Below are 11956 nucleotides of genomic sequence, written 5' to 3'. Positions count from 1 at the left end.
TCGACTCAAAACGCTTCCCTGGGTTGTTTTCAGTTTAGGGAACAGCCAGAAGTCACAAGGTGCCATGTCTGGAGAGTACACCCATGTCTCATCACCAGTGATGATAATCTTCATGAAGTCAGAGTCACTGTTAGCACAGTCAAACAGGTCTTGTGCAATTTCCAGGCAGAGTTGTTTCTGCTGTTCTACCAGCAACTTGGGAACGAATTTAGCAGACACTCGTCGCATGGCCAAATCTTCCGTTAAAATTGCATGAACTGATCCTGTGCTTATTCCTACTTCTTCAGTAATTTCCTTGATGATTATACGACGGTCGTCCTCCACTATTCGACGAACATTTTCAACGAATTCTTCGTTTCTGCTGGTGGATGGCCTGCCTGACCGTGGCTTGTTCTCAACTGAGATTTGTCCTTGCTTGAAGCGATTATACCACTCCTTTATCTGTGTTATTCCCTTGGCTTCATCGCCAAAGGCTTGCTGAATTTTCTGGATAGTTTGCACTTGTGTATCACCAAGCTTGTAGCAGAACTTAATGCAGTAGCGCTGCTCGATGCGCTCCGACATGTTGTGTAAGGACGATAATCCGACGAGCTTGTGCTGGACGTCTGCACTCTAGCCCTCACAGGCGGGTACCGCCACACCTAGAGCTTTTAAAATTTACACTCATGCGCAGTAAGAGTGCTGTCAACTCCCACAAAACTAATTTGCTGATTGGTGAATTATTTGTCCTTTTAGGAACCAAGGTCGGATACTTTTTGAATGGACCTCGTATATATATAATTATATATATATATATATATATATATATATATATATATATATCTATATATATAGATATATTATCATATATATATATAATATACACACAAAAGTGTTATGATAAGGCTGCATGAGTTAATTAAGGCCATTGGAAATATTTGTGGCTCTTTCCTCAAAATCATTGCCTGCAGCTGAAATTCTTTAAAATCCTGGTTTATCATGGGGATAGAGAGTAGGTGAATGAAGGCGGTGAGTTCTTCTCCACCAAGGGCCATAATAAGCATTCTACCCTCTTCACATGCCTTCTAGATGAAGGCGACGGCACTTAATATCACGCCATAAGTTATAGGCCACTATTTCTTGGTGACTTTTGCCCTCTCTTAACATAACAATGTCTAACTCCTCTACATTGGTTTTTACCTTTATCTTCTGGCGTTTAGGCTCTTGTCCAGGTGACTTAGAAGGAGCAGGGAATTTAGGAGGATCTTAAGGCACAATTAAAAAAAATATATATACAAAGTCTGTACTGTAAATAACGCATACATAACAGAGAGATACTCATTGAACTGAGAAGCTAGGTAGAGATGTTGGGTCATTTGCCCATATCAGGATACGTACATATGTACGTAGGTATACACACAGTATTGCACATAACAACATTGATATTCTGTACATACTGTACATATTATAGATATTTTGTTGTGTTGTAAGATGATTTTGAAATATTAGTGTTTTAGGATGACAGTAGAGCAGATCTAACATATGTAGGTACAATAGTTTGTAGAACGACGGTACTAGGGTATGTTTACGTACGTCTGGGGAGTATTTTCATGATACTACAGGTTTCCAGTATATTTTCGTGACTAAAGTAAATACATTTTTATGATGAAACAAGATGTAATAATTTTCAATTATTACAGTACTATAATATATTTGTGTAAACACAGCAGAATTTCAATAACATATTTTTTTTTTTCTTAAAAAGTGTTCTACCCAAGGCAAGCAATCTGCAGACCTCTGTAGAAGGAAAATGTATCTTGGGAGTCTGATATACCCCACACAACGATACTCGATACGTTATTGGGTGGTTTTGCAAAGCAGCCAATCCAGGAGCACCATTTATTTTCCTTGGCGCTGATTGGCTGGGGACCCTCTTTGTCTCACAGAGATGGGCTGAGATCCTGCATCTTAGCCAGTTCATCGTGCACTAAATGTCTGTGTACTTTGCATATCTTTGTGTCTCATTTTAAATCTTATGTATCTCTTTTGATCGTGCCCTAAGATGCCTCCTAAGTGCCCTGCTTCTTTTAAGACTTCTGGCAAAGATCCTAAACGCAAGAAGGTGGTTGTGAAACTCGAGAAGAAGTTAAAACTTTTGGATGTGTTGAAGGTAGGGATAAGTCACACTATAGTAGCCCGCCATTTTAACGTGAATGAAAGTACCGTGAGGTACATCAAGAAGAAAGGGGCGGAAATAAGAAAGGCTGGGAGTATCAACTTCGGTAGTGCAAAAGCAGTTTTTACAGTGCGTGTTAGGACAATCGTTAAGCTGGAATCTGCATTGGCATCGTGGATAAAGACTGCCGTAAGAAGAAGATCCCCCCACAACTCCAACATCATTCATGAAAATGCGCAACAACTGTACCCGGCGATGACACAGGGAAAATCAGACTTCTTAGGCTTTAACAAACCTTTGGAAGATGAAGAAGAGGAAGAGCTACAAACAGGACCAAAAGTTCTTCAAAGTTTTCAGGCTAACAAGGGGTGGTTCCACTGCTCTCCGAGATGTTTCCAACCGAACAATGTTTCTCTGCATGGGGAAGCAGCATCTGCAGACAAGGAAGCAGCTGCTAAATATCTCAAGACCTTCAATAAAATCATCAAGGAGAACAGCTACCACCCAAAAGTAGGTGTTCAATATGGACGAGACCGGCTTGTTCTGGAGGAAGATGCTGTTCTGGCCATATACCTCACAAAGGGGGAAAACAAGCCTCCAGATTCAAGGTCCAGCATGATAGGGTTACCCTCATAAAGTGTTGGAATGCGGCTGGATCACCAAAGTCTTTATGGATCACTGGTTCATTTAGAGCTTCATCCCTCAAGTTAGGCAATACCTGAATGACTTGTTCATGGAGTTCAGGGTGTTGTTGATAATGGATAATGCTGGTGGCCACCCTGTGGATCTTTATTATGAGGGAGTCCAGCTTGAGTTCCTCCCTGTCACACAACCTCTCTCCTCCAGCCTATGGACCAGGGTGTAATCTGTGCCGGAAGGCACTATACACCTAGAACTCCCTTGTGAATGCAATGGAAACTGACAGAGACCCTGAATACATGCTGGAAGAAGTTGTGGCCAGCGTCTGTGCATAATCAATTATAAGGGCTTCTCTACTGAAAAAATTCAACATTCAGCCATTGATAATGTGGTCCAGTTGGCAAGGAATGTGGGTGGAGGAGGCTTCGATGACATCACCGGGGGTGAAGTTGGCACCCTCATTGATGCCCACTCTGACTCCCTGATGGACAGGATTTGGAAGAGCTGACGAAATATACCAGTGAGTGAGTTACAGAGAACTTTGGTCATATTCCGTGGAGGAGGAGAAGAGGAGGAGAGGGGCCCTTATCCTTTTTGGACTTGTCTTTCCCAACCCCACACTTAAAAGGATACCATGAGGAAGAAGACTTGGCAGATTCAGGGGAGGAGGAAGAGGAGGATAAGGGCCTGTCTTTGGAATGTCTGTCCCAACTTAAAAGGATAATTGAGGAGGCACAAGAATAAGGTACGACCAGGGATCCTTATATGAAATGCTCCTTAATAACGCCTTCATCAGCGTGAAGAAGCAGTGACAGCAGCTGCCTATCACAATATTTATGAAACAGATGAAGGACCCTCCAAAGTCTCCCCAGGTGCCTGAAGAGGTGCCCCCCCAATCCCCTGAAGAGGGGAAGAGGCACCCCTAGAGATGTAACTCCTCTGGTTTGCTGGGCAATCATATTTTTATTGTCATTCATCAGACTGCTCAGCTAATTCAACATCACCATCATCATCATCTATAATCACCATTCATCACTGGTGAGTATCTGTATGATTTAAAATCTTATTTTTAGATACTGTATTTCTGCTGTGCATATGTATTTTAGTTACTCTCTCTCTCTCTCTCTCTCTCTCTCTCTCTCTCTCTCTCTCTCTCTCTCTCTCTCTCTCTCTCTCCTCACCAAAAACAAAAAAGGTACACACATATGCATGTATATATACGTATATATATATGTGTGTGTGGTTGGAAACCCATATGTATGACTTTGGAATATATATATATATATATATATATATATATATATATATTATATATATATATAGAGAGAGAGAGAGAGAGAGAGAGAGAGAGAGAGAGAAGAGAGAGAGAGAGAGAGAATGTGTTTGTGTATGAGTATGTGTGGTTGGAAACCCATATGTATGACTTTGAAAATAAACAAGGTACAGTCGTCATCATAAATATCTTACATCATATTGATTTAGATACTTCCATCGATTTTTTCTACTTGAAACAGGTATGCGTGGGAAAAAAAATTCAAGAAGAAGCAGACCACAACAATATCTGGGGTGTTATCTAGATTGAAAAGTGGAGCTGCTGTACAAATGAGGAATAACAGTGTTGGGAATAAACGAAACAAAAACAAGAAAAAGAGACAGAAAGTATCCAAGATACAAAATAAAAAGAAAAAAGAAAATGTTCGTAATAAAAGCCAAAAAGATAAATCCAACAAAAAGAAAACTCGTAAAAAAAAGAATACCAACGTAAGTAAAATTAAAAGTGAAGGAAACAAAAAAGGAAACAAAAAGAAAACTCTACGGAAGAAAAATAAGAAAAAATACAGTATTACATCCAAACAACAATCAAAAGGTGGTAAAACTCAAAAGATTGGTAATCTGAAACCTACGGAAAAATCAAAGAAACAGTTTTCTAAAAGCAAATTAGAAAAAGCAAAATCTGTGAAGAAAGGGGTACGGCAAAATAATAATGACAAGAAGAAGAAGAAGAAGAAGAAGAAGAAGAAGAAGAAGAAGAAGAAAGGTGGATTCCGAGCCCCCAAAAAGAATGATATATATGTTATGCCAGGACAATTCCAGATAAAACCAAACAAATTTAATACTTATAAAATTGTGAAACCGAAACGGTTATATCTCCCTGAAGAATGTGTATTAAGAATGAATGATAAGAAGACAGGTTGGTAATTAAGTTTTCATAGTTATTTTCCAGCTTTTTATGTTTATTTGTTCAATAAATCGAAAACATGCAAATGATTTACAGGCTGCATATCCATTTATTTAATTTTCAATTCAGACTTACTCCCAATACATTTTGGTAATTGTAATCACCAAGTAATCCTTTTCCAGATGATGGGAAGAAGTTGTACAGAGCGGAGTGTCCAGTAATCATAGAGGTTAAGAAATCAATGGTTATTGGAGAGAATGCTGTCACTCCAATTTGTCTCCCAGGTTTTGAAACTATTGACATTAGCAGCAGCGTAGGTGCCTCCATTGGCTACGGCAAAAAGAACAAAAATGCCAAAAGTATGTCCCTACAAATTCTTTTATGTAGATGATGGAAGCGTCAGGTATCAAAAGATTGCATCAATTTCTTATTAAAGGGTTTTTCATCATTTCTATTTCAAATAGATGTTGTCAGTTAGCTGATGCTTTTGTACCAGTGTACCAATGTATCCCTCAGCAAGGATCATTTAGTATGCCATAATGAATGTGAAGTAGTATTTTGATCCCCAAAATCAGACAAAACGCCTGCCAAATGCAAAAATAATTGATCTCAGAAGACTTGACATTTATTGGAAACCGCAATGACCATTAAAACATTCTTGGGCACTTGTTCATGTATTTGACTATGGGATCTTTCTGCTGAAAGAGACAGGATTTTTTTTTTTTTTTATAAAACTAAAGTTTATCAATTTAATTCGCTGTCATTTATTGAAAATGTAAATCACATGAACATCTTAACATACATTTTCCAGTTTCTTATACTATTGAAGATAATTTTTCTAATTTACTTAGAGATGGTAGTAAAGCCTAAGATTCTCACGGGTATCAAGGAGAAGTCAACAAGCGAGTGCCAGACCTCTCTTAAGAGAATTCTTCCTGAAGATATGTTCTGTACGCATGTTCCGACAACTGGTGGCTCAAACTGTATAGTAAGTGGCAAACGCTTCATGTTTGTTTTCTTTTCTCCTATTTTCCGAGAATTTACATTCGTAAGACTCCAGGAAGTTTCACAGGTTCCTGTCCATGAAAAAACACCATTACAGTATGTCTGTGTCAGAGGGTCTTAGTGATACTCCGTTTCTGTTAGACGGGAAGTGTACGGTCTACACCAGGCTTCACCTCTTGCACATCTTTCCCTGCTTGGGGAAAGGCGCCTTTCTGGCATAAGCCAGAAATTAACCAACCTAGAACGTTTCTGAAGAAAAAATATCTTGTGAGCATGACGAAACCTTTTTCTTTTGTTAAAAAAAAAAAAGTGATATGGTTTCACGATAACTGAATCTTGAATTACACAAGCAATATTTGGTAAAACAAACAATTACAATAGTCCATCTTATGCAAAGTGACCATTCAACAAAATTTTAATGATTTTCAAAATCACTATTTCTCTGTCTTACAGGGTGACGAAGGAAGTCCATTTATATTATACACACCAACGAGTGCTGGTTATGGAGAACACATTACCGTAGGGGCTTTACTGGTGAGCATCATTTATGAAAGAATTCTAGGTTGATGAGAATTTTATGCCATTATCGCTATTCATATTGCACTTCATTCTGAGAGTTCCATAATAATGTTGGTTTTATTTTATTATTATTATATATATGTATATATATATATATATATATATATATATATATATATATATAATCGAAAATATCTATCTATAATATCTATATATCTATAAATATCAGAATCTACTGGTCAGTTTTTACCAGATGTGTAACACTGCTTCCCACTTTTTTTGCAGGGATAGGTTCCAGAATCCACTTGGGAAATGCAGAATCCCCTCTAAAAATGCTTATAACTGCCAAATACACTCTACCCCTAAACTAAACTGCTTATAACTGTCCATTTTAAAAGATTACAGCCTAACTTAGTAGTTCAAACAAAAATATACCTTAAAGTATCATACTGAAACAATTTAATATCAATTATCATACTAAAACAATTTAATATCAGTTCAAACAAAAAAAAAACGCCCATACTATCATCCCATAACACCCTTAGTTATCTTAGATTTAGTACCCCTTTACAACTGTTACTCCCCATAGGGGGTATTGCCGTCATTGCACCTCATGCGCTGCAATGTAGGCATTACTTAAGGTTCGTGCAGCATCCCTACAGCCCCTAGCTACAACCCCCTTACATTCCTTTTACTGTACTTCCAATCATATTCTCTTCCATCTTGCTACCTACCCTCTTGTAACAATAATTGATTTATAGTGCAACAGCGAGGCTTTCCTCCGTTTACACCTCCCAAACCTTTTCACTGTTAATTTCCATTTCAGCACTGAATGGCCTTAGTTGCCCCAGTGCTTGGCCAAATCAATAAAACTGTTACTATTGTGCACATACTTATACACCCCTAAAATGCCTATAACAATGATAGATTAGTTTTAAAATATTAATAATGTAAACAGCAAAATATCTATAAAACGTTTAATACAAATTAAGTCTGTCAGACAGAACGTTTGACAACTAATCAAGTTACCCCTGTACTGTACGTATATACATAAGCATAGCCATTTTCTCTCTTAGTATTGAAGTCATCTCATTTTCCTTATATATTGGTTAAAACAATAAAAATTATCATAAACTCGCATTTTTTCGTAGAGCAACACTGTTTATCCACTAATTACTGTATTTTTTTCATATTGTGCTTGTGACTAAATACCGATTTTTATGATAAACATCATTGAAAGTGTGCTTATAATGATTTACATTGTATTTGGTAACCTCATTCCAGGTTGGGTCCCAGTCTGAGCATACCAGTTGTATAATTCTCTCTCTTTCTTTAAGGGTAATGTAAGATGCATTTGAAATGATACTACTGTGAAGTGTTTTTAGATGACAGAGCTTGTCGCACAATGTTGTGAGTATTCGCTAGAGCCTATCGCACAATATTGTAAATATTCGCTAATTATCTACATTTTATTTTCCTGTAAAAACAGACTGGAAAATAAAATTTAAATAGTGAATTTTTTCAATATTGTGCAGTATGCTCTATCATCCAAAAATACTTCACAGTAGTATAATTTTAAATACATCTTACGTTACTCTTTTTAAAGAGTGAGAATTGTACACCTGTTATGCTTAGTCTGGGGCCCAACCTGGAATGGGCTTTTTAAATAAACCTGGAATGAGCTTATTAAATAAACTTTAAATAATTTTTAGCATGAAAATCAGTATTTAGTCACGTTTACAATATGAAAAAATAGAGTAATTAGTGAATAAGTGATGCTGGTTTATGAAAAAAAATAAAGCAACTTAATGATAATTCTAGAGATATGGTCCATAGAAAAAATCCACAAAAGGGTGCAAGTTCCCTCAAAAAAGTGAAAGGGTTTTCTCCACAAAAATTCACGACAAAAGAGCAGCTAGCACTGTATGTATGTATGTATATAATTAATATATATATATGATATATATATATATCTATATATATATATATATATATATATATATACATATATATATATATCTATATATACATATATATATAGATAGATAGATAGATAGATAGATAGATAGATATGATCAGATGGAGTTTCTTGTAAGTGGTTTCATCGCTAAGGAGTCTTTCTATTTACTATTTGTTAAAGTGAATGCTACGACTATACCAACCTTATCAACTTTCGTTATCATTGAGCCCTAATTTTTTTTTAAGTTGATTATATTAACAAGGAAGTAGGGTTTTTACTATGTTGATCATGGCTAAGGTCGAAATCTCACCTGCCTTGGGAAAGATATCGGAACACCATAGGGAATTAAGTAAATCTAAAGTGTGGCCGAAAATGCTATTTTATATTTAATTATTATTTCTCACGAATAAACGGTTTTCTCATGGGCTCCTACCTCTCTCTCTCTCTCTGTTGTCTTAATTAATAACTCTGTGAAACTTTGTCTAGATATGCAATGTTTTTGCCATGATTCATTCTGATCTGGGTACTGATAAATTCTTACACGACTCGATCATGAATCTTAAATCTGTTAACAAAGAAAAAGAACCTTGCATTTATAAGATATGTGGCGACAAGTAGTATCATAAAGAAGAGATGTTTGACTCTGAAAGATGAAAAGAGGACCATAGAGATTCAGTTGTAAGAGGAGAAAACAATACTGCTGTATATCAGCACAGGCAGTAAAGTAACCATGGAACTAGATATAACAATGCAAAAAAATAAATAAATAAATAAATAATAAAAAAAACATGTAGTTTGACAGAGTATTTCGAGCACTTGTACAGGACAATGGTTTTACAAAAATTTGCAAGAGCTCGTATGGTTGTTAATCCCATTGATTTTCAAGAGCTAACATTTATAACGTGTATGCTACTTGTACATTATCAAGCCGTTTATTTTGCCATCATTTAACTGATTTTATCCTTTACAGGCGGGGTCAGGATGTCCTAAAGTAAAGAAAAAGAAACCAAAGGCTAAAGTAGTTTCAAGGAACAGAAAAAAAACTCTTAACAAAAGGAAACAAAAATCTGATAAGAGGTCAAAAAATCTGCCAAGAAAAAAGCACTTTCCCAGAATAAATAAGTCCGGTAAAGCAAAACATAAGATAGTTAAGAAGATGGTGAAATCTCAAAGTCAAAAGAAACCAGTTAAAAGGAAAAGTGGAACAAAAGTAACTAAAAGAGACAGACTATATGACATTGACAGAGTCATAGAAATAAATCGTAAAACTGGACGTGCCCTTGTAAGACAAACTACAGGTACAGGGAAAAAGAAGAAGAAGAAGAAGAAAAAGAGCGTAAAGCAGCCCAAGAAATACAACAAACTATACAATAATGGAAAAGGTATCGATACATGGGTATCTCTCACACGTTACATGACCTGGATTGTCAAGATTGTCTTCGCCGGCGATGACACATTACTTTGCCAACGACCTCTTGACTTAAATTCAGCAGCAGAGGTTATGAACAAAACTCTCCAAAGCGATGAATGCTCTGTTCCTACAACGGAACCGCAGGGTGGATTCACATTCAGCTCCACAACCGTGTAAGGACTCCATACAGTGAAGCTGTTAGAAGTGCTTCCATCAGCTGTATGGTTGTGCAGGTTCATCCTATGGAAGAGAACATCATAGAAAGAATTTAGCTCATAGCATCATTTGTAGAATTCTTGTTACTGTGGAAGCTTAGCATTGTAATTGGTACATATTGGGAAAATCTTGTTACTAATCAGATTCTGCTTTATCTTACTAAGGTGATCAACTTTAGTGACAAAATGGATACTGAACCCTTGTTCATTGTGGAGAAAGTGAGTGGCAAAGAATTTAAGTGTTTGTTAGCAAGAATCTGAATGATTTGAGTTTTTGTCCATTATCTGTATAATTTTCTGATAAAGCATTTAGATGTAAGCCGACCTTTTACATTTTGATGTGTAACAGCGATGTTCTTGTTGAGATAATACCAGCAAAAGAAGTAACATGTGATTTGAAAACACATAGTTCAGATTGTTAAAATTCTTTTCTTGCAGTTGATTTAGCAATTTGGTCTTCAATGGTCGGCAATAAAATTTTACTACTACTAATTAAGGCATTTTATTCTTACATTTCAAATGCTGTAGTGAAATACATTTACACTGACCCAAACTTTTTTTGTTGTGATAGGTCCCAGAGTACACCGCGGAAATGAAAAATCCATAATAAAAATGCTTATAACTCAAATTCCATTACCCCTAAAAATAAAAGGCTTACAAAAGCCTATCCATTTCAATAAAAGCGATTCTAAATCCCCCTACATTTCAATAAAAGCACTTCTAAGTCCCCTATCAACGTTAATAAAAGCACTTGCAAAAACTCCCTATCAACGTTAATAAAAGCACTTGCAAAAACTCCCTATCAACTTTAATAAAAGCGCTTGCAAAACCCCCCCTATCAACTTCAATAAAATCACTTGCAAATCCCCCATATCAACTTCAATATGTGCCAGTAGTTTAGCCGGGTAAACTACTGACACGTCCTAGTACGTCACAGAATGTGTGCCAGTGTTTTCCCACCTAAACTACTGGCACGTCCTAGAACGTGCCAGTAGTTTACCCACGTGAACTACTGGGACATGCCAGATATGTGCCAATAGTTTACTTGCCTCAAACACTAACAAGTACTAGGACATGCCAAAATACATGCCAGTAATTTAAGTGCCTAAACTACTGGTAAGTTCAAGGAATGTGCCAAAATATGTGCCAGTAGTTTACCTACCTAAACAACTAGCATATGCTTGTAGTTTACCCGTGTAAACTACTGGTACGTATTCTGGCACGTCGTATTATGTGCCAGTGTTTAGGCGGGTAAACTACTGGCACGTATTTTGACACGTCTTATTATGTGCCAGTAGTTTAAGCGGGATAACTATTGCCACATGCTAGAAATTTAGCCGGGTAAACTATTGGTGCTACATACTATTACTACGTGCCATAGTTTGTCCACCTAAACTATTGGTACGTATTCTGGCACGTCCCAGTAGTTTACCCACCTAAACTACTGGCGCGTACTGGTAACTGCCTGAATACGTGTCAGTAGTTTAGGTAGGTAATCTACTGGAACGTGCCAGACGCCAGTAGTTTACCCGCCTATACTACTGGCAGTATTCAGGCATTCCCATTTCATGCCAGTAGTTTACCCGGCTAGACTACAGGCAAGCATTCTGGGGCGTCCCAGACATGCCAGTCTCCACTGATTTACCATAGCTTCACGTAGCAAAATTTCAAATCGACTGACGCCGCCCCTCTTTTACAATGTCTCCATTCTTTACATTGATTTGCGTGTTATATTTTCATTGGTTTCTGGCACCCAGCCTTTCGATTTCGCGAAATTATGGCCTACGATATTTATTGTTTTGCTCTCCGAGGACTGATTGAATATAGCTGTAGTGTCGACGGATATAGTACGTATTTCAATATTCCTCTGCAA

The 11956-nt window shown here is 37.0% G+C and overlaps 1 protein-coding gene across 4 annotated transcripts in view; it reads left to right on the top strand.

Moving 5' to 3' along the window:
- LOC135225225 (mucin-2-like) overlaps positions 1–10575 on the top strand; it is a 162528-nt gene extending 151953 nt beyond the window's left edge. For all 4 annotated transcript variants that reach the window (XM_064264560.1, XM_064264552.1, XM_064264576.1 and 1 more), the window contains 5 exons: positions 4309–4985; positions 5156–5332; positions 5825–5961; positions 6432–6512; positions 9428–10575. In XM_064264560.1, coding sequence (XP_064120630.1) covers positions 4309–4985; positions 5156–5332; positions 5825–5961; positions 6432–6512; positions 9428–10045 — 1690 coding nt within the window. In that variant the 3' untranslated portion in view covers positions 10046–10575. The remainder of the gene's footprint in view (positions 1–4308; positions 4986–5155; positions 5333–5824; positions 5962–6431; positions 6513–9427) is intronic.
- Positions 10576–11956: the final 1381 nt, after the last annotated feature.

Source organism: Macrobrachium nipponense, chromosome 20 (genome assembly GCF_015104395.2).
Source record: "Macrobrachium nipponense isolate FS-2020 chromosome 20, ASM1510439v2, whole genome shotgun sequence".
Taxonomy (NCBI): Eukaryota; Metazoa; Arthropoda; class Malacostraca; order Decapoda; family Palaemonidae; genus Macrobrachium; species Macrobrachium nipponense.
Note: the sequence above shows the minus strand (reverse complement) of the source record. Positions and strands in the feature narration are given on the sequence as shown.